The 24,769-nt window shown below is 36.5% G+C and overlaps 1 protein-coding gene across 32 annotated transcripts in view; it reads right to left on the reverse strand.

The window, feature by feature from the left end:
- Nucleotides 1–24,769, reverse strand: part of phldb1b (pleckstrin homology-like domain, family B, member 1b) — a 149,618-nt gene that overhangs the window by 84,451 nt on the left and 40,398 nt on the right. For 17 of the 32 annotated variants that reach the window (XM_087283951.1, XM_087283947.1, XM_087283943.1 and 14 more), the window contains exons 3-4: nt 23,781–23,904; nt 18,717–18,887 (exon numbers count right to left, since the gene is read on the reverse strand). In XM_087283951.1, the coding sequence (XP_087140077.1) occupies nt 18,717–18,887; nt 23,781–23,904 (295 nt within the window). Of the gene's footprint in view, nt 1–14,425; nt 14,759–18,716; nt 18,888–23,780; nt 23,905–24,769 lie in introns of those variants that run through there. The other 15 variants (XM_087283967.1, XM_087283966.1, XM_087283955.1 and 12 more) reach the window with 1 other exon arrangement.

The following is a 24,769-nucleotide window of genomic DNA, read 5'->3' on the forward strand; positions in this document are numbered from 1 at the left end:
CACTACATTCATCCATTTGTGTTTATCTATCTGACCATCCATCAGTCCAGCAATCGGTCCATCCATCCATCCATCCATCCATCCATCAATCGGTCCATCCATCGGTTCATCCATCGGTCCATCCATTAGTCCATCCATCAGTCCACCCATCCATCCATCCATACATACATACATACATCCACCCATCCATCCATCCATCCATCCATCGGTCCATCCATCCCTACATCCATCCATCCATCCATCCATCCATCCATCCATCCATCCATACATACATACATCCACCCACCCATCCAACCATCCATCCATCCATCCATCCATCCATCCATCCATCTACCCATGAAAGTCAATGCACTACATTCATCCATTTGTGTTTATCTATCTGACCATCCATCAGTGCAGCAATCGGTCCATCCATCCATCCATCCATCCATCCATCCATCCATCCATCCATCCATCTATCCGTCCATCAATCGGTCCATCCATCGGTCCATCCATCGGTTCATCCATCGGTCCATCCATTAGTCCATCCATCAGTCCACCCATCCATCCATCCATAAATACATACATCCACCCATCCATCCATCCATCCATCCATCCATCCATCCATCCATCCATCCATCCATCCATCCATCCATCGGTCCATCCATCCCTACATCCATCCATCCATCCATCCATACATACATACATACATCCACCCATCCATCCATCCATCCATCCATCCATCCATCCATCCATCCATCCATCCATCTATCCATTTATCTATCCATCCATCCATCCATCCATGTATCCATAAAAGTCATTGGACCACATTCATCCATTTGTGTTTATCTATCTGACCATCCATCAGTCCAGCAATCGGTCCATCCATCCATCCATCCATCCATCCATCCATCCATCCATCCATTCATCCATCCATCCATCCATGCATCCGTCCATTAATCGGTCCATCCATCGGTCCATCCATCAGTCCATCCATCCATACATACATACATACATACATCCACCCATCCATCCATCCATCCATCCATCCATCCATCCATCCATCTATCCATTTATCTATCCATCCATCCATCCATCCATGTATCCATAAAAGTCATTGGACCACATTCATCCATTTGTGTTTATCTATCTGACCATCCATCAGTCCAGCAATCGGTCCATCCATCCATCCATCCATCCATCCATCCATCCATCCATCCATTCATCCATCCATCCATCCATGCATCCGTCCATTAATCGGTCCATCCATCGGTCCATCCATCTGTCCATCCATCAGTCCATCCATCCATAAATACATCCACCCATTCATCCATCCATTCATCTATCCATGTATCCATCTATCTATCTATCTATCCATCCATCCATCTATCCATCTATCTATCCATCCATCCATCCATGTATCCATAAAAGTCATTGGACCACATTCATCCATTTGTGTTTATCTATCTGACCATCCATCAGTCCAGCAATCGGTCCATCCATCCATCCATCCATACATCCATACATGCATCCGTCCATTAATCGGTCCATCCATCGGTCCATCCATCAGTCCATCCATCCATACATACATACATACACCCACCCATCCATCCATCCATCCATCGGTCCATCCATCCATTCATGTATCCATCTATCTATCCATCCATCCATCCATCCATGTATCCATAAAAGTCATTGGACCACATTCATCCATTTGTGCTTGTCTATATGTCTGACCAGCCATCAGTCCATCCGTCCTCCATTCGTCCTTCATCCATCCATCCATCCATCCATCCATCCATCCATGACAGTCACACAACAGAACTGAATGCCACTGAATTCACTGTGTATATATAAAAAATGAAAAGTGAAACAGGCTTAAACAAACATTTCCTATAGAACAGAGCAAAAGAGCATTGCATTGCTACCGCTGAGCTTCACTTATCCTTTATGAGGAAAACCAACCAAGTAAGCAGAGCGTGCTAAGCCAAAATGAGCTCCTGACCACAGATCAGACTGCAACTCGATCAATACACAGCAGAAATAAAATCCTTTCTTCAACCGCCCTTACTGTAACATCTAACAGGAAACGATCTAAACTACTAGCACCATTCAGGCCCATTTTAGATCTATATATTCCACCAGGAAGAGTTGCTTTCTTTTATAACATCATTCACAGAAACACAATTCCAGCAGAGAACAACAGGATGTCAAATGCAATGCCTTTGTTTAAGTGAGGCATAAAATGAAGATGTCTGTGTCTAATAGTCATGGCATGCAGGAACATGACTGATAGACTAATAAAGACAAACAGGAGGAAAGAAATTCGCATTGTGTCAAACCGAGAACTGTACAGTAAGTAATAGCACAGAAGTTAATATGATACACACAGTGAATGATTCAAAAGTTGATATGATAAACAAACTAAATGAAACAGAAATAGGATACACACACTGAATGTCTCACGAAGCAGAAATACAGCAGACCACCAACTTGCATTTTTAGCACTTTAGGTGTCAGAAAATAGTCACTGAAAACCCATTTGACTTCCTCAGATTGGCCACTTCACAGCCACAAAGGTTGATGGATTTTCCCACAATGTGAAGTGAAGAGTCTGCTAGCAGATTTATGAAGTGCAGTGATGGAGGGCAATAGCAAACACTACACTACAGCTTGCCAGAAAACACACAGAACACACCTATCTCAGCTCCTGTCTCCATTCATTTCAGATCTGCTACCAGTGTCTATTAAAGGTCAGTTGCTATTTAAAACATTCAGATACACCTTTATTTTACAGAACTTTGGAATTAATTGTTATTAATTGTTGACCCTAATGTAATTCAAATCCATTCATTCATCTTCAGAACACAAATTAGAATATTTTAGATGTAATCAGAGAGCTCTTTCATCCTCCACAGCAACGGTCCTGAGATCTTTTAAAGTCCGGAAAAGAAAACCACAAACATTTTAAAGCATTCCGTGTGACTTCTGTGGTTCATCTGTAATCATACACCTTTGCACACCAAAAATACTGTAAACATGACTATATTCACATTTCCATCATTTACTACAACCAGTAAAACATATTGCCATTAGAGTCAGCAGTGTAAAATGCATTCATCCTATTGCCTGCAGTGAAAGCCCACCCTAACTTCATGTGAAAAAACAAAAAGGTAAACAAGGTCCTTTTTAGAGTTTATTGTCATCCAAAATGAAGTTCATGGATCTTTATATGATTACAGGTGAACTAATGAAGTCACATGGAATGTTTTGTTCTTGTATTTTTGTGTTCTGCACTGTAAAAAATTCAATGACAAAAAGTTTTTTTTGATTAACTTATATTTAAATAAGTTAATCAGTTTTCAACTAAAGTTACAAATACAAACTTTAACTTATTGTAGTCAGTTTGATTAATGTAAGTTGAAATGAAAGTTAATGTGATTCAACCGAAAAATGTGAGGGCAGCAACAATTTTCTTTACAGTGAGGAGATTAATGAAGGTCACAGGGGATTGGAACGACATGAGCGTGAGTAATTACCACCAGAATTGCATTTTTGGTAGAACTAACCCTTTAAAAGGGATGTTGTTGGAGATCAAGTGCACAAACTGTCCACAGTCACTGATGGTCCTGAGTGAGAAAACTAAATGAGGTAAAATCCAGAGTTAAAGATGGACTGTGTTTCCCCTGATGTCTGTTTATAGACGCCTCTCTGTGCCAGTCATTATGGATACTTTTAACACAGATATATTTGGTGGAAGTCAGAGAATCGATCCTATATATGATTTCAGCCCTGTGCTGCACTGCCCCTTAGCTCGCTTTCAACGAGGTCCTTTAACCACATTTATTTGATTATTTTGAAAGATAATTTCTGTGAATGTGCAACATTTCTGGTTCACTGAGCAACATGCTGTGGGTAACTAATGCAATCTCACGGCAATTCATAACTTTTTATTTTATGGATTATTGAAGAGTTCATGAAAAACCCAGACCTCTTTCCTTGTAAATGAGTATTTTCTATCAGGTTCCTATAATTAGGTTTAGAAATTTCATTTTATATGTTACGATAAGGTTATTAGTTAGTAAATAAAATACGTTTATTTTTTTATTTTCTTTTGCGTCAAAATCAGCTAAATCTACTTGTGTTTTTTTTTTTTACAAAACCCTCTAAATCTACCTATTGGGACAAGATCACCACCACTAAAGATGCAATTAGAAATTATTTTACCAAACATAAATCACATTACACAAACCACCTAAAATTAAAAATAGATAAATATGTCAAGTAATTTGCGGTTTCCCAGAGTCGGGTTGCGGCTGGAAGGGCATCCGCTGAGTAAAAACGTGCTGGATAAGTTGGCGGTTCATTCCACTGTGGCGACCCCGATTAATAAAGGCGACAAGAAAATGAATGAATGAATGAAGTAATTGAGGGTTAATTTTGCTGTGATAAACCAGGGGAAAAAGCAGAAGGAAAATGACTGAGTGAAATCTGTCCAGTAAGTGCATTAATCAATAACATTCAAACTGACATTGATTAAATCTTAACAATCTGTTGTCATTTCTGATATTTGGGATTTAGATTTAATGTAAGGAGAGCAATGTAAACATTGCAAACATTGTAAGCTAAGCTTGGTAGATTCAAATTATGTAGTGTAAAAACATTGTGAAACATTAATATCTGTGCATTGTCCATTAATATAAAAAGCTTATCAGATGTATAGGTATTATGAAGTGATCTAAATAACGTATAGTTTTATACATTATATTTATCTTTTAAAAAAAAAGCTTACATTAGCAAGTAAAACACAAGGTAGGCCTACTGGGCAAAAAGGGGATGCCTCTCGGACAATTTTAGAAGCTGTCATTTAGTCATTTTCACCATACTTAAGGTCTTGCTCTCTTGTTTATCCTCATAGCATCTACGTGGGATAATAGAACAGCATCTTAACTTCGTCTTTTGAGAAACACAGTTGCCGGTTAGTTTCCTAAAGATGGGTTGCAGCTGGAAGGGCATCCGCTGCATAAAAACATTTGCTGGGTAAGTTGGTGGTTCATTCCGCTGTGGGGGAATAATAAAGGGACAAAGCCGAAAAGAAAATGAATGAGTTGCCGTTAAATGTATAGTAAATCGAACTCATTCAAAGTAGCGTCGCTGTGGAAAAAAACGATATGAATGCATGGTACACCTCCGACTGTACATTGTATGTACATTGTACATTGTATGTAGAGTTTATTTTTATTTATTTTTTTTTCTTATAATGCAGAGAGTTTTGAGGTAAGGGACGTTTTCATTTGCCTTTCTCTGACAGTTGGACAGCCTCATCCAGTTCATTAAACTTCATTTTTTAAAATTGAAATCGAAAATGGAATAAAAAAAGTATCCTCATAAAAGCCAGCGTATCAGCGCGCTGCTAAATTAAAAACATATGATTCGATTCGCACCTTCTGATTGGTTCTCGGGATATAGAGGCTGTTGCTGTCAAAGGCAAGTGGCGTTTAGAGGCTTTTGCCAAGTTATTTCTGAATGTGCTGACACTGTGATTTGGATGATTAGAAGCGAATCTATTTGTTGATGGTGTACTACGTGCCTAAAGCTTTTACTCAATGTCACTAGCTCATTTTTGCGGAAGCTTAGCATTTAGCGGCTTTTGCAACTGAACTCTTCAATTCTTATGAATTTGTGAGATCTTATTTGTAGATTTTACTATATTTTAAAGAATGTTGACCACTGACATCCATAGTAGGAAACACATATACTATAGAAGTCAATTGTTACTGTTTTCCAACGTTCTGCCAAGTCTGCCAAGGTTAGTAAACGATGACAGAATTTTTATTTTTGGGTAAACTATCCCTTTAATAAATTTTATATGCTTTGACTGCAATACATTCACTTGCCACTTACATTTATGACTGCAAAGTGTCAAAAGAATAACAGAAAGAATAGCTTTGTGAATCAGTTCTGTCCCAATCATCAGCAATCTATCCTGGGAGATAGCTAAAGGACTACAAAGCGACTGGTATATTGACTACAAATTCCAGTCATGCACCAGCAAACACACTCCTGTTCCAGATCACGATTGATTACACTCGCAACTATCTCTTGGCTGAGTCTTGTGATCAGTATTGTGAACATTATGACACATTTTTTGGCTTGTTTTGCCGTGTTAGACCCTTGCCTTGTTATGTTGTTTATTCCTGTTTGCCTTCTGACCACTCACCTAATACTTGACTACGACTCTGGATTTCCTGTGTACATTTGTTTGCCCCTGTTTTGATCGTTGCTTGCCAGACCATTCTTGTTAATAAACCTGCATTTGGATCTGACCTCCCTTGTCAGCATCCCTTCAGATTACATTAGCAATATCCGGTTCACCAATTAATCTTTCGAACAATTCAGCACTTTTTTTGTGAAGGGTATCAAAATGTTGGTTTATTATAGTTGTCTACAGTATATGCTCAAATTATATTGCGGCTTGTTCAAACTACTTACTTAAATGAGGTGAAACAACAAAATTCTGGAGATTTTTTTGGGACAACTTAATTGTTTTATGTTCAGTCCACTCAAATGTGTGTTGGGACAACATGAATGAATTGTGTGGAACCCTTCATTTTCAAGTGTATATTTTAGCTGCTACTGTAAATATTTATATGCTTTTTTGCTGTCTGACGCCACATTTTTTAATCATTTTTTTTAAATGACTGAAATCCATATGCAAAGATGTCTGAATAAGATAAATTATGCTGATGATAATAATAATAATAATCATCATCATCATAATTATTATCATCATCATCATGATTTATACTTTAGTATATTTCATTCATTTTATACAAAGACAAACTAATTGTTTAATCAATGTATTTTTGCTATACATATCTTTCATAGAAGTACAACCCAAAGAAAGTAAACATCAAATAGAGAATTTTAGGAATCATAGACTAAATTTTAATTTTATATATATATATATATATATATATATATATATATATATATATATATATATATATATATATATATATATATATATATATATATATATATATATAAATATTTGCTTAATATATATATATTTGCTTAATGCTCGTTTATCATAGTAAATATCCTCAATTCTTGATTACTGCTGCACATCTGGAGCCACTCTGGAGAACCACAAAAATATTGCACAAAAAGCATGAAGGATGCTAATGACTCATTTTTACAATTAAAATAAAAGACACATTTTCTAGAACAGCGTGGTCTACTCTGAAGAGAAAAACTGTTAAATAACCTTTACTTGTCATAAATGTACATCTCAGCAAAGCATGACTAAGAGCTGTTTTGTAATCATATTCATGAGGCCATTTGCAAAAAGACAGGCCTTGCTGATGAATGACAGAGAGTGAATGTGGAAAGCACAGTGGGAGAGTGTCTGTTGGCCACGCAGAGCCCGTCTCCTACACATTCATCACACAGATTGATTCCTACAGCAGCCACAACTCTACTCATTCAAGAAAGTACACGTGCATCCAGGCTACAACACATGACAGGTCAGAAAATAAATGACGTGGCAGTGTTTTTATTTATTTACTTTTAATAATATCCATTATTATTTGTTTAAATTTTATGTTTATGAACAATATGATACTCTAGAAAGTGTTAGAATTAGTAGTCCAGATTTGTACGTTAGGGAAAAATATTAAACAAAAATGTAAAAAAGAGAAAAAAATCAAGAGAAACAAATTTTGTAGTTTGTCTATTTTTTTTTTTTTTTTTGCAACATTTCTCAAGAACACATTCATTAATTTTATTTTCAGCTTAGTCCCTTTATTAATCAGGAGTTGCCACAGCATAATGAATGGCCAACTAATCCAGCATATGTTTTACGCAGCGGATGCCCTTCCAGATGCAACCCAACACTGGGAAAGACCCCCACACACACACACAAACATACACACACAATTTAGCTTACCCAATTCACCTATACCACATGTCTTTTGGCTGTGGGGGAAATCAAAGCAAGCGGAAGAAAACCCACACGAAACTCCACACAGAAACGCCAACTGACCTAGCCGGGGCTCAAACCAGTGACCTTCTTGCTTTGAGGCGATTTTGCTACCCACTGCTTCATGCCCTTCTCATGAATTTAAATGTATTATTATGACTAATAATATTAAATATATCTGTTTAATGAATCAGTTTTGTTCAAATATTACAAAATATATTAATTATTCACTGTGAAATAGATATGCTGAAGTCAGAATTATTCGCCCCCCTTTGAAATCTTTTTCATTTTTCAAATATTTCCCAAATGATGTCTAACAGAACAAGGAAATTTTCACAGTATGTCTGATAATATTTTTTCTTCTAGAGAAAGTCCTATTTGTTTTATTTCAGCTAAAATAAAAGGCGTTTTTAATTTAAAAAATAAAATTTTGAAATTATTAGCCCCTTTAAGCTATATTTGTTTTTGATAGTAAACAGAACAAACCAAAGTTATACAATAACTTGCCTAATTACCCTAACCTGCCTAGTTAACCTAATTAACCTAGTTAAGTCTTTAAATCTCACTTTAAGCTGTATAATAGTGTCTTGAAAAATATCTAGTTAAATATTATTTACTGTCATGGCAAAGATAAAATAAATCATTTATTAGAAATGAGTTATTAAAACTATTATCCTTAGAAATGAGTTGAAAAAAATCTTCTCTGTTTAACAGAAAAAAAAAAATCAAGAGGCCCCCCCCAAAATTGTTGTTATTACTATTATGACTATTATTAATATTATTATAATTAATAGTAGTAAGAAAAAATGCCTTTAGTAATGATTGTATTTGAAACTACATAAAATAAGTCTTAAATATATAAATGCTGCCTTGATGAACAGAATAATTTTATTTAAATTATTACATAAAATTAATTATTAAAATTAATAATAATAATAATAATAATAATAATAATAATAATAATAATAATAATAAACTGACCCCAATCTTTTGACTGGTAGAATATATATATATATATATATATATATATATATATATATATATATATATATATATATATATATATATATATATATATATATATATATATATATATAGCTAGTGTGATTTCATCAAGTATACTGTATATTCCTGAAGAACATTTCAAACAGCCATAAATTAAGTATAAGTTTACAGCTTATGTTCAATGAATTTTATGCTGATATTTTGACTTACAGTTAGGGTTATGTGCGTCTATATCATGGTTATCCAACTGTCCCCTATGATTAAGGCATCATTTTCAGTTTTAGGTATAGAGGTAGTGATTAGGTATGGATTACATTTTTCAAACAGCAATGATTTTCCAGAATCAACATAGATGTTAGTACAGGATCGTATCCTGCTTGGTAAAATCACACCAACCCTATAGGTTAGGGCCTCTGAGACTTTATTTATATGTAATGCAACCTGTTGGACAGTTGAAGGACAATATACACTTTATAAAGATTTCTAAAACATCAGTTATTTACCTTTAGGGTGTTTACAAGAAAAGTACCAGCTTTCAAAAATAAGTTGATCTGATCTCTTCATCTAACAAATGAAACCAACACAAAACAGCTGACCTTCTCTACAGCAAAACCCAGTGCTTCATTTCTGAGAGTGGAAAGGGTTCAGATCTCTTCTAAAAGAAACAGCAGTGACTCAGAGATACAGCAAAATATCTCAGCCAGTTCTGGATTGGACTGCACATAAAGTTTGCTTGTTTTTGACAGAATTATTTACTCCAGTTGTCATATCGTACAGATCTGCCTCCTGCACACTCAGAGAGAATAAGAGTACTGGATCTGCATCAAACCCATTGCATAAATCATGGAATTATTGTTTAGATCTCAATAAAGCTGGCAGGACATGCAATACCATGAGTCACGGGTCCCAAAACCATTCCAGCTGAGAACACAGGAGACACAAGACGTCAAGACGCAGATGCCAAAAAGAAAGCAGAACGGTAGCCGTGGTTTTAGGTTTTATTGCGCCTGGAAAGGTCAAAAACTAAAGCAAACTTCTCTTTCATTCTAACCTTTACCCAATTCCACACATACCAGAAACCATGTGACCCAAAGCCATAAATCTTGCAGCTTATGTGCAGCAAAAATTGAGCATTTATATGATTTATCTCATTGTTCACATGACCAAAGTGTTTAATCTCACGTGAAGGCTGTGAAAATGCAACTTATGTCTTTCAAAACATGCGAGAACTAGATGGTACCGCAGCAGATGGTTTTACATTTAGTTTAGATGTGACACTAAAGTGTTGGGCCGTTACTATTACTAATTACTCATGCTGCTTTCAAAAGTAATATCATTTATTTATTTATTACTTAAAGTGAACAGTATACAGTTTATTATATTTACTATTAACTCACACCCCCGAATATTAGTAATTGAATTCTTTCTACTCCACAATATTTGGGTGTGTTTACAGTTTAACTTTACGTTTTCCACTAAATTATGAGATGTGCGAAGGAAGTTTCTAGCATTGACATGCATTTAAGTCACTGGAATGTTGGAGATTCATCACTCCTGTTACGTGTTCGTAACCCTTTATACAAATGAGAAAGAACCAAATCTCCTACCACAGCTATGCTGATGACACTCTACTTAGCCTTAAGCTGGATTTATACTTTCGCCTGGCGTCGCATTGCACACCTCCGCTGACTGCGCGCGCACCTCGCCAAATATACAAGGCTTTTATACTCGCCGCGTTCGCTGTTGTGATATTCTTTAAAACAACAGGGGACAGTCAAAATAAACTGATCGTAAAGACAGATGGATAAACAGAGAAATAGGTTTCCGGAACTACGTTATATCATTAATATCATTAAACAAATTATTTTGATTGTTTTTATAAATTATTTTAATGATTATAAAGATTTTTATAACCATTCAAGATTTTTGTAATCAAACTTTAATGCATCACTTGCTTTTGTTTATATCTTTACCTATTAAAGTTTATTAAAATATTAATAAAAAGGGAAACATGAGTTGCTCTACAAATATATTTTATTATGGCATGAAAAAAGGCAAAAAGAAAAAAAAAAAGTAGACTTACTAAATAAAGTACAGAGGTTTTTTTAGATTTAGCCCGCTCCGCAATTCACACAGTACTGTCTGGCTAGTTTCTGTCCTATACTTATGCTAAAAAGGTAATAATGCTCCAAAATTCCTGTCCATTATCACCAGTTAAGCCTATAAAAACAGGCCATCGGTAAATTGTAAACCGAATCAAATATTTCTTTTCCAGTTATCAAACAAATAATCTGTTCCTTAATTATATTTTTGTAACTATTAAATTGTTTTAAATTAAAAATTGTTTACATCTGTGTAAAACCCTTGACTGGTGGAAAAACCTATTTCTGTAACTGTGTACCTGGGTCTCCACTTTTGTCATGACCTCTTTTGGTTTTAACAAACTTATCTTTCAGGTTTTTCCAAACCTTTTAACAAAAATGTTCTTTCCCACGGCTGTTGCAATTTCTAGCCAAGAATTATTGACCATCTGGTTATCTCTATGATCACAGATCATAAAGATGTCTGTACAGTCTTACTGTTTCAGACTAAAGCCCCTTTCACACAGTGATACCGGTAAATATCCGGAAAATTTCCGGAACGACTTTACCGTTATATTCAAAAAAGCGCTGTTCACACAGGCGAGGACGTTACGGAAATTTTCCGGAAAAGAGCATTCACACATCCATTCCAAAATACCGGTAAATTCTGACATCATTAACCAGAAATGAGCTTTAAACGGCTGCGCTTGTATTTGTAAACATTTGACTAAATTACAAACTCTGTGGATGATCAATATTGTGAACTACTTTCGCAGGATCACTTTCGCATGTCGAGATGTTCATAATATGTGCGTGTGCAGGCGCTCAGGCTGTTTCACAGGCGCACGCAAAGCTTGAAGGTAAACAAACAACAGCTTGTCATAAGCATCTCATCGATGATTATTTATACAGTTGGCATTAAGAAGAACATATAAACGTGATCTGACTAACTTCTAGCAGCTAAATGTGTCTGGAAAAATATTCAAAGGCTTTTATTCTCATAAACCGCGCGGACGTAAAAGCATCTGACTGTTGTGATTGGCTAAAGCGGACGTCTCACGTCAGCACGTTCTAGACGTGCACGCGCTTATTCCGTCAATCTTCCTTCTGCGTTCACACAGCGCAGCATTCCGGCAAATTGCCGGTAATGTTACAACTTCTCTTTCCGGAAAATAGCCAGAACGAATTTACCGGTATTTTCAAAAAGGACCTGTTCACACATACAGCCTTTCCGGAAAATTGCCGGTAATTTTCCGGAAAGGTCTGTATGTGTGAAAGGGCCTTAAATCTCTTCAGAGTGTTTCATAATTAACTCAAATCAAATGCGGCACCGTGCGCACTTTGCTCAATTCTCAAAAAATGCCGTATGCACCACCAGTCGAAATCATGTCGCGCGCACAAAATAGAACATCCGCAAACTCCACGATGACGCCAGCGAACAAGCGGACGCGCAAATAACTGTATTATATCCACCTCATATATGGCCAAAATTCGAACAGACAAATTGTTTGGTTTTATAAACATTAGATGATGGTTTAAGTTGAGTTTGCAGCTTTTTAGAGTATCTCCATGCCAATAACTATATATTATGTTTATATGTTTATTATCTGTTTTATTAACTACTTATTATATTTACACACATACACTATGGTCAATTTTAGCATAGAAAACCGGAGCACCTGGAGAAAACCAATGCGAACGTGGGGAGAACATGCAAACTCCACACAGAAATGCCAACTGACCCAGGCAAACCAGCAACCTTCTTCCTGTGAGGCAAACGTACCCACTGCGCCACCATGTCACCCCCAATAAAAATATACTTTCAACAATTTGTTGGTAATTTTCATGTGATTTAGCTTATTATCAAAAAAATAATCAATGTTTACATGGGAAATCCTAAGTAGGTGTCAAGGTTAGCTTATTAGCGTATTGTAAAACTACCTTATAATAACTGGCTTATTGCTTGATTAAAAATTTACATTGTGTTACAAATAGTTTTTAAAAACCCTTGATGCTAATTCAATTCAATGTATGTTTTCGGTAGAATCAAATAGATGTTTTGTCATTTTCTAAATAGTCTTGGTAATAAGTAATGATGATTTGCTCCATTATAAAAAGTAACTATTCTAGTAGTTATTACACTACAAAACAAACTGTAATACTTACAGTGTGAGAAAAGTAATATTCTCACTATTATGTGCTATAAGTAATGCGCTACACGAACTGTGAGGTATGAATATCGTGACGACATGGTACTTAAGGAGAATAAAGAGGAGAAATCCCCTTATCTTTCCGCCAGCTATTCCAGAGGGGTTGCCAGTATACATTGAGGACAAATAAAAGCTTGTGTGGATAGTCAGACTGAGCAAACTGTGTGTGGAGAATGAGGAAGGGCTGCATAGAAACAGGATTAGCAGCACTCTTGGGTCACATTGACCAGGAATAGAAGTGTAACACTATACACACACTCATACCACTGCCAACATGCAAGAGAAGACCTATCTGCAAGGTTTGAACCTGTTTATTGTGGGCAATGCATATGTGCATACACAAACTATAATATTAATATATGTTTGTCTCTTTATACTTCGATATATTTTGATTACTGATGCTAACTGCAGTGTTTATTTAATAAAAATGAATACACAGTAATTTTGTAAATTATTATAGGTGTGTGTGTGCTGACACTTTAGTATAGGGAGCAAGTCCAACTATTAACTTGTGGCTTAAAACTTGCCTAATATTACGAGTTTTTCTGTTTATTAGTACTTATTTTACCTGATCCTATTCTACATCTTTAATCTTCCCTAATACCTAAAGCCAACTACAACTTTAATAACTGATAATAAGCTCCAAGTTAGTAGTTTAGTGCCCTTAAAGTCTAATGGTTTGTTAATAGCGTGGGTTGTACCTTAAAACAAAGTGTGAAACACTATTTCACACAATTTTGGATATTAAAAATGATTGTTCAGCTTAGCATGCTTGTTGAAAATATGTTGGGTTGTTTCAACCCAAATTTGGGTCAAATATGGACAAACCCATTCATTGTTGTTAGATTTCCTTTAAAATTAGTAAACAATTAAACAGTTGACCCAAATTTGATCTGATACATGGTTTTTATTATATTATTTCTATGTATACTACACATTTTTGTTAGAAAAAAAACTAAATTATTATTGTCTTTTTGTCACTTTTAATAAATATAACAAGGCCTTGATGAAAGAAAGTATAAATATAATTCAAATACATGTTAATACAGCAACAAATACAACATTGCAAATGCAACTTCTCTAATAACATGTATAGCAATTCACTATTTAATAAATAATTGCAGCAGTGTTTGCTTTTTGGAATATGATGGTCGCCATTCGCTTACTTTTAAATCCAAATGGTCATCTTCCCAACCCATCTGCAGGTAAACTTCCTATCTGTCTCTTTAAATAGGAAAGCACATGGCTCTATATCCCAGCTGCAGCGTGCAGAGACTCACTGTCTTGCTTTGTCGTGGTAAATCCTTTGTTCACAGGGTCTCCGTTAATTATTCCCCATGCAGATTTGAACAGATTTCTTTATCGCTAACTTAGAGATGTCTACTCTCCGCAGTCATAGCTTCCTCTGTGATCCATAAATATCTCCGGTGATAGAAATACAATCCTGTCCACCGAACGGCAGCCCAGAGGTGCAGTCAGAATTGTATGTGAGCTCCAATGAAGTCATTGAACCCTGGTGATGGGTGGTAAAGTTGAACAGCTGTCTCCGTCACTGCTGCATCTAATTTCCCTCTCAGATAAGAGATGTGGAGAAGGAGGAGGTGTAATTGCTCACCCCTGAGTCACGGCTACCAATCTCTGCATGTCAAGGGGGGTTAAGAGGGGGGTTTCTCTTTCAGTTGCTGCGTTTAACATTCCTTCCACAGGTCCCCTGCTCTTTTATGAGGCTTCCCGCAGAAGATAAAGTGTGTGTTTTATTCTGATGGTTGGATTGAATATTTCAGAGCGAATGTGTTGGACAAAAGTGAAACACTAGAAGCTCAAACAATGAAGATTAGCCCAAACACACCCCTCCCCCACACCTGTTTGGTCTAATTGTTCCCTCAGACAAAAGACACAGAGGAGGAGCATACTTTCTTTGGTTTTGGCTGCATTGATTCCCTTTCATTCAAATAGCAAAGAAATTTTACACTTCATGTAAGACACTACAGGCGGTTTTTATCCCATGCGATAACAAATTTGAAACTTGGGGCTATTTTGATGCTAAGTGATGATTGGTGGAAAGAACACATCTAAAACATACATTTGCTGTATGATTTTAAAAAATGACCCAAAAACAAATTCAGTAGCCAGACTTAGACGGATATATTTTATTATTTCTTTGTCTTAGAATAAAAATCGGAAAATGAGTTGTATACAAACTTAAATTGTGATATTAATATAAACGTAGAGTTTTTCTGAAAAAGAAAATGTAAGAACGGAAAGGAAAAATTCAGATTTGCGAGATATAAACTCAGAATTCTGAGTGAGGATAAGCCAGAACGGCGAGATATAAACTTAAATGTGCATATGTCTATGCTTTCTCCCAATTCTGACTTTCCTCTGGAAATGTATTAAATTAGATAATGCCTCTTTTGTGCATAACAATTGAGAAAATATAATACAAAGTATTTTTTATGGACAGAATTTCAAAGCGCAGCCTTGGGCTGGAGAGGGTCCGGTTCAAGGACAACAGGATCTCATCTCTTTTATTCTCAGACGATGTTGTTCTGTTGGCTTCATCGAACATAAACCTTCAGCATGCTCTGGGGCAGTTTGCTGCAGAGTTTGACACAGCTGGGATGAGAACCAGCACCTCCAAGTCTCCAAGTCTATGGTGGTCCACCGGAAAAAGGCCATCTCCAGGTTGGAGGAAAGTCCTTACCCCAGGTTTAAGAATATTGGGGTTTTGTTCATGAGTGAGGTAAGGATGCAAAGTGAGATTGACAGTCAGTCAGTTGGTGTTGCGGACGCCGCCCTCTCTATACTCTATACTGCCGCCCTAGGCGGCCGCCTAGGTCGCCTCTATGGACGTGCCGGCCCTGTTCATCTGCAAAGATATTCAGCCTAGTGTCACGGAGAACGAAGGTTTTAAACACCTCCTTCTGTTAATTTTTATTTAATAATAATAATAATAATAATAATAATAATTATAAAAATAATGGATGTCACGGTGGCACAGTGGGTAGTTTGACCACCTCACAGCAAGAAGATTTTGGTTTGTTATATTTTTATTAGCCTGTTGTTTGCAATGCTAAACCTTTATGTTGAAAGAGTGCAAATATATATAATTTAATACATATTGCACTTATACATTCTGTTTATCTTGAAAATACTTAAATAATATGTGCTATATGTTCTAAAATGGCCCTCTACTGTAAACTGACACTCTGGCTCTGAGAGAAAAGCCAGTTTGTAAAAAAAGTCTTGGTTTTGCTTGGTTAATAAATAATCAAACTCATTCAATGGCACAGCATCCTCTTTCACATAATCTCATAAACTTGATCTAATTAGTTAGTGCTGAATTATCGCATTGTATCGTGATATGGGTGTAAATTGTATCGTGTTGCATCGCAATATGTCACAAATGTATCGCTAATATATCGGATCGTATTCTTTGTATCGAGATGTGTATCGGATCGGCATTATAGCTTAGATGCCCAACCCTAGTGCAGCGGCAGCAATAATGCGGTCAATGTACCTATCCGTTGTGGTAAAGAAGGAGCTGAGCCGAAAAGCAAAGCTTTCGATTTACCAGAAAAAAATGATCATGAGCTTTGGGTCATGACTGAAAGGACAAAATCTCAGATACAAGCGGTCGAAATGAGTTTCCTTTGCCGGGTGGCAGGACGTGCCCTTATAGATAGGGTGAGGAGCTCTGTCATCTGAGAAGAGCTCGAAGTGGACCCGCTACTCTTACACATCAAGAGAAGTCAGATAAGGTGGGTGCCTACCTAGGATGCCTACCTAGGGAGGTGTTCCAGGCATGTGCCACTGGGAGGAGGCCTCTGGGAAGACCCAGAACACGCTGGAGGGACTATGTCTCTCGGCTGGCCTGGGAATGCTGCGGGATTCCCCCGGAGGAGCTGGAGAAAGTGTCTGGGGAGAGAGAAGTCTGGGGTTCTCTCCTAAGACTGCTGCCCCCATGACCCGGCCCAGGAAAAGTGTTGAAAATGAATGAATAATTAATAATTCAAAGTATGTCTGGAAGGGGCGACTTGGTGACGCAGTGGGTAGTGCTGTCGCCTCACAGCAAGTAGGTCGCTGGTTCAAGCCTCGGCTTGGTCAGTAGGCGTTTCTGTGTGGAGTTTGCATGTTCTCCCCACGTTCGCATGGGTTTCCTTCCGGTGCTCCGGTTTCCCCCACAGTCCAAAGACTGTGTGACGATGTATAGGTTAATTGGGTAGGCTAAATTGTCTGTAGTGTAGGAGTGTGAATGAGTGTGTATGGATGTTTTTCAGAGATGGGTTGCAGCTGTAAGGGCATTCACTGCGTAAAACATATGCTGGACAAGTTGACGATTCATTCCACTGTGGTGATTATTAAAGGGACTAAGCTGGAAAGAAAATGAATGATTGAATGAATGAATGAATGAATGAGTGAGTGTCTGGAAGTCCTAATGTAAAACATCTGCTATATATGGTGACATTTTTCAACTACATAAGGTCTTGATATGGCAAGTGTTTATTTTTAACTGATTTGTTACTTTAAAGTCACTATGAATATAAATCTTGACTCTTTATATTCCACTTTCTTTATATAATGGACATTCTTTCAGGAACACACCTTATCTGTCCCTGAATTAAAAACATAAATACATTGAGTAAAAAGTATTTCAACCCAAAAATGTCTAAAATGGACTGATGGCTGGTTTCTGTGAGTTGCTCTGTAAAGGAATATGTCATTTATTTGGTTCTCAGATTTTTGTTCTTTATTAAAAGACTTTACACTGTACAATCTCTGCAATTAACCATGTCCTCAGCCCAATTGAACCTACGGCTTTAATAGTTTTGATATGCTAAAAAAACTTCAGAAATAGCAAGTTTAAGTTGTTATCGTTCACATCAATTGATAAAAAACCCATAAAATTATAAATAGATTCTACAAATAAATACTACAGATATATAATACAAATACATTTACTTTTTTTCTATCAATCCTGTCACATTTGCATTAAATTTTACATAAAATGCGATGCAATACACATTTAAGGCTATTACTCATAACATCATATGACGGAGAAGAAGCTGAAAGTGATCAAGGATGCAATAGATCATTGAATTGTATGATTTGATGCTTGTTTTTGTATGGTTTTTTGAGGACGACAAGCTTAAGTCAGGCTCAGTCAAATGTTTTATAAGTGAAAATGTAAGTTTCTGGTAGAACGTCCCATACACAATTTATTCATGCATGTAATGTTTTAGTTTCATTTCATTACAAACGTTCTAACAACCCACTCAATTCTGAATGGACAAAATCAAATCCCAACCTGCTGTACATTTATTTTTGTATGACAAGCTGTTTAACTCTGATATATGCCACAATAGAGAAGAAAAGACCATTGCAATTTCATTTCCCTTGATTTTTGACTGATGCTGATCATAAAGTAATGACAAAGAAATAAGACTGGAAGTGTACCTTGAGAGAGTCGCACAGGTTTGTTGACCGGCAGTCCGTCCATGCTGCACTGGTTTCCACAGGGGTGAAGTGTGATGATTCCAGCCCTGTTCTCAATAAAGCAGTGCTGAGCTGCGACCCCGGGGCCCTGTATGCTGATGTCCATGGCTCCATGACCCACAGTCGTCTTCCCTACAACAAACAAACACCACAGGATGTTGATTTCACAGACTGTTTACTCTCAGACAGCATGCAATAGCTGAACTTTCTGGGTGAAAATCACTCAGGTGAAGAGTGGAAAAGAACTGCTCATCAAGCTGAAAACAGCTGTTGTAGAAACCAACATGCAGTTTTTTTTCAGGATTCTTTGATTAATACATGTAATTAAAAAAAAGCTTTAATTGTAATTGCAATTATTTAACATGATCATTTACAGAATTTATGGGCAACTTCCATTCATTTAAAGCATTCTTGATGAGTAAAACATTTACTTCCTTTAAAAATGTTACTGATCCTAAAGCTTTGGAAATAAACATAAACCACTCCAATGTAAATGATGTGAATATTTATCTATATTTATATCTAACGTTTTTATCTATACATTTTTATATAAATTACTAACTTGGCATAATGTCCACGACAACCAGTTTTACCATTTAAATTAAGTCCAAGTTATTAAACCATAAAACCACCAGATAAAACCACCAGAAAGAGCTTAATATCAATATAATAGGGCTGCACAATATTGAAAAAAGCTAAATTTTTTTATGATGTATATTGTGATATTGAATATATCATTTCACTTGATAAAATGAATATGTCTATTTAGAAAGAACTCATAATTTTTCGATAAATTGGAATGATTTTGTACAGGAGTGCATCTACAGGTGAAGTCAGAATTATTTGCCCCCCTTTGAATTATTATTATTATTTTTAATATTTCCCAAATGATGTTTAACAAAGCAAGGACATTTTCATAGTATGTCTGATATTTTTACTTCCGGAGAAAGTCTTATTTGTTTTATTTCGACTGGAATAAAAGCAAACATTTTTATTTTTTTTAAATCCATTTTAAGGACAAAATTATTAGCCCCTTTAAGCTATTTTTTTCCGATAGTCTACAGTCTACCATTGTTATACAATAGCTTGCCTAATTACCCTAACCTGCCTACTTGTTAATCTAATTGACCTAGTTAAGCCTTTGAATGTCAATAAGCTGTATAGAAGTGTCTTGAAAAATATCTAGTAAAATATTACTTACTGTCATCATGGCAAAGTTGAAATAAATCAGTTATTAGAAATGATTATTAAAATTATTGGTTATTATTGGTTATTAAAACTATTATGTTTAGAAATATATTGAAAACATTTTCTTTCCCTTAAACAGAAAATGGGGAAAAAATAAACAGGGAGGCTAATAATTCTAACTTCAGCTGTACATAAAGTATAATATAATATAAACCAACCACAAACATTAAGAGATGTAGTAGAGCAACAATACTGAACAAATAGAACATACAGTGCTGTAAGATTTTCTGGAAGTCTAGCAATATTTAGTCTCACAAATTTAAAAATCAAATGTAAAATAACACCCATATGCTTATATATCTCATATATAGACATAAATGTAATTAATTTTCCTTAGAGTTAAACATGTAATTCATTATGCCTGAATATTTTTAAAGTATAGTAAAAAATGTTAAAAACACACACAAATAATAAATGTTTTGGTAACTTTACGGTTAAACGTAGCAAAAACTTGCTTTTTAAATTCTATTGAATAATAATAGATTCAACATTGCACTTCCTGCGATGTGACTATTGTGGACGCCCAAATTGCAATATGGATAATGAAACAATATAATGTGCAGCCCTAAAAAATAAGATGCGTAATATGATTTAAAGTAAATATTATTTGTAAACAGAAAACTAATCCTGTGAATCAGGTTCAGTCAAGTTTAATTCAGCTAAAAAAGGTAAATTAAGAAATATATAACTATACTGTATATAAAGATCTAATGACGACTTGCAAGATCTAAAAATGTGTACATTTTTATCAAAACACAATGCATAATCTAAAATGAATTTGAAATTTCACTATGGTGGACAAGGTCACAGACATAATTCCAAACGTATAATAAGATCGCATAATTATAACAATATTTTTATCATACACTGTAAAAATGTTCCACATAATCGATTTTGTGTTGGGACAACATGAAGGAAGTGTGAACTGAACAGCAAACAATTAAGTTGTCACAAAAAACAAACTCAACTATTGTGTTGTAAGTAGTTTCAACAAATAGCAAACGTCATTTTTTGTGTGTAATAATGTTGGATATAATAAACAGGCACTCAAAACAAAAATAAAAAGACTAGTAAGAGCGTATAATGATGTTTTAAGAGAAGGATGTGCCAAAATTGTGACTTTAAAACATCATCAGCATGTATCATTTACCATCTTCCAGAGCTTTGCCTATAATGTTAAACAAAACTGAACCTAAATGGCTGATGCGGCCCTGCTTTTCGTCACTGAAAAGAAACACATTCCTCCAGCCGCTTCACCCTCGTCTGTTATCAGGCATGCGATAACGGCCTGTGACCTGATGGGACCCCCAAAAGTAATAAGAATACAGACACCAATATAAATTAAATTAAACTCTTCTCCCTTGCCCCTTTCATAAGGTAATTTCTCAAAGGCTTCATGGTAATTGCCAGTGTCTCTGAGAACTTCATGCAGATGAAGAGTGATAAAGAAGACAGTGCTGCGAAAGGCTGGTCAGTATCAGAGAAAGTTAGTGGTGGGGGGTTTGTGAAAAGGGGCTTTCTCTAATGAAGACATGCTTTTAAAGACCCCACACTGCTAAGGCTCAGGATCAGGTTATTGGCTTTTCAATCAGGTGGGAGAGCAGATCTGACCATCTGTGTACATTGGTATTATTTAAGGGTTTTTGTGTCACACACAATAACACTACTACATTCTATTTGAAGATACTTTCTGCTGTTTGTAAAGATAAAGATGTGTTTGAGACAGCTCATGTACACTTAGGCCGTACTCACACTAGGTACAGTTGCCTCGAACCGGGCCAAAGCACGCTTGTCCCCCCTCCTGTCTCCCCTGATGACCCGCACTCACACCATATCAGGCCTCGGCACGCTTACGTCATCACCGCTGCGCTGTTCAGTGAGAAGCGCTCTCTCACTCAGCAGCACAGTGGAGATTTCTCTAGTTATATCGTTTCAGTCGTTTGTTATGCAGTGACATGCAGTCAAATATTTCGCCAAACAGTCCTTAGGGATGCGGTGACACGCAGTCAGATATTTCGCTGAACAGATCCGCCACTTTTGCCGCTCATAATCAATCATAAAGCTCTCGTGCTGCAGGATTGAGGAGGTCTGCTGAAGCCGCGCAGCTGTCGTGCTGTGAGGAGTTCTCGTCTTTAATAAGCTACGGCAGTTTGCGTTCATTGAACAGTTATAAGAATGATTAATAAATCCATATGAAACAGCCCCTTAAAAGTCACGTCTCGCTTTCAGTTTCGGGCTTTGGTGCGTTTTGCACTCACACACAAGCGTACCGTGCCGAAGCCCAAGTGAAACACGCTCAGGCACACCTCTTCCAACCGGGGCCAGGGCCGGCCAAGTGAACCGTGCTTGAGCCCGATTCAGCACACTCACACTTCTCAAACGATCCGGGAAACGGGCCTGGGCACGGTACGGATGGCATAGTGTGAGTAGGCCCTTAATTGTCCTGTTTATATCTGGTATAAAGATGTGGGTTCTCCTTTAGACCTGTTTTTTGCAGGGGAGTTGAAGGTCTATAAGCCTTTTCTGATCTTTTGATAGTAATATTGCAAATTAATATGCACAATTTGCATATGAATCTTGAAGAAAATAGTGTAAAACAATACTGAAAGCAGCAGCTTTTGTGTTTGCCTTGCTAGTTACAGAACTAGAGTGAATGCTGTGAGATTGGACAATCAGGACTTAAGAACAATGTGCTTTTTATTTTTTTGCTTCAAACCAAATTTACAATTTTAGATGGCAAAGTGTAAATGCCATCTGTTTGGTCCACTTCAACAAACTACAAAATACCAAGACATGTCACTAGTATAGCTTTGAATTTGGAAAATTGTAACCGTCAATATGGCAAATGAAGTCATGCCTTCTAGTACAGTAGCCAATCATCGCTTGCTATAGACTGGCATTTCTTTGGGAGAGGGGGTCGGACCAGACATGTGTTCTTTATGACAGTTCCTGCAATGGTTATTAATCCTCTGGGGGTTAACAAACCACTGGAACCTCAGAGAATACTTGAGAAATGAGAACAATTTTTACACAAAGCTTGAAATCTCGACTTTAAAACAAACCAAATTCACTTGAAAACAAATGTTTTTGGGTTTGTAATCTATATGAAACATACGAACATCACATGACAGTGACTACAACAAGTAAACAAAGAGGCCACTGTCATTTTGGGAGGAGATCAACCACGTTATTATTTACTTCAGAAGACCATCATGATCAGACGAGGCATTAATTAAAGGATTTTCCAGGTGGTCAGAAATGTGGCTAGTTTTTAAGAGTTCGTACAATTTCAGTGACATGAAAACGTATGATTTTAAAAGGGTGTAGCCCCAATTCCCACCCCTAAACCTAACCATTGATTGGGATTAGTAAATCATTTTAAAATATACAGATGAGATTGTATAAATGAATTCAAATTAGCCCTTGCTATTAGCATTGTTCATTCAACATTCATTTGTGATTTGTGCAGTTGAACCTATTGCATATGCATCTGTAGGAGTCTGCCTTTCAGAATGAAATATTAAAGGAGGAGAGTACACTAAGAAATAAATTGCTAATTTGTAACCTCATTTAATTATAACACACATTACCACTTATTTTAGTTTGATAGTTTGATCAAGCAACAAACGTTTATGCATAGTGGAAATGAGCTGCTTTGTCTATGTTCTCCATGGTGTTGTCAGTAGATCCCTTTCAAACTCTCAGAATGGTCCTATATGGAATTGCACTCTCATGCTAATTTGCCCTTTTTAGTAAATCAGACCCTGATCATCTTACCTTCAGGCAGGGGTAAGAGGGTGATGGCTGTACTGAGACGCCCACTTCCCAGACTGACTAAATGGGGGCGCTCTGCTTGAACCTTCAGTGCCTTTCCAGTCTCAATAAGATCCAGTGGAGTACTCTAAAAAAAAGCAAAGAATTACATAAAAATGGTTTCATTATAGTCTCATCTCATCACCATAGAAACATTTCCATTACACACACACCTCAAAATCTCAGCAGATGTAGTGGGTCATTGAAAAACATTATTTTGAATACAGTGTGTCATTTGGAACTCTTCCGATTTCTGATGACTGATTTTCACATAGAAAATGTGGCTTAAGTATTTAGATGCAGCATTTTTTAATGGGAAGCACAAAATTAGTTATTTAGCAAAATACCCCAGCTGCTCCTTTTTAATACAAATACAAGAAAATCAGAACCATTGATGGCTGACCAGTTTGACTAATTACAGATACTCACATACAAGGAATTGTACTTTGTGCTTTTGCTTTTACTTGAGTATATTTTTAGTGCTGTTTTGATGTGCAGCACTATCTTCCTTCAAATTGCAGTCATTAATTTAAATGTTTGTTTTTCTAGTCTACTGTGTAAGGCCCCGTTTTCACGAATAAGTTTTAAAATGCTCAAGTTTTGCTACGGTAACGCCATCCATCCACACTACGCTGGGGTTTTGGAATCGTCGAAAACAGAGCATTTTGAAAACGCTGAATAGGTGGTTTTCATTCTAAAACGCTGCTGTTCCGTCTCAGTATAGATGGGGGAAAATGGAGACATCTGAAAACGCAGGCGGCGCTGCAGAGATTTATCTCTCTGATTGGGGCTTTTTCCTCAATATTAAGTAGCCTACACGAAGTTCAGTCCTGCATCCTCTCCTTGTAAGTTCAGACTTCGCAAGTTTGATATGGAAAACAAACTCCCGAGGACAAGTTGGGTAGATTTTCAAAGGGAACAGTGTACTTTATAACATCATTCACATCACCCTG

The sequence above is a fragment of the Danio rerio genome, chromosome 15 (genome assembly GCF_052040795.2).
Source record: "Danio rerio strain M-AB ecotype USA chromosome 15, GRCz13ab, whole genome shotgun sequence".
In the NCBI taxonomy this organism is placed as follows: domain Eukaryota; kingdom Metazoa; phylum Chordata; class Actinopteri; order Cypriniformes; family Danionidae; genus Danio; species Danio rerio.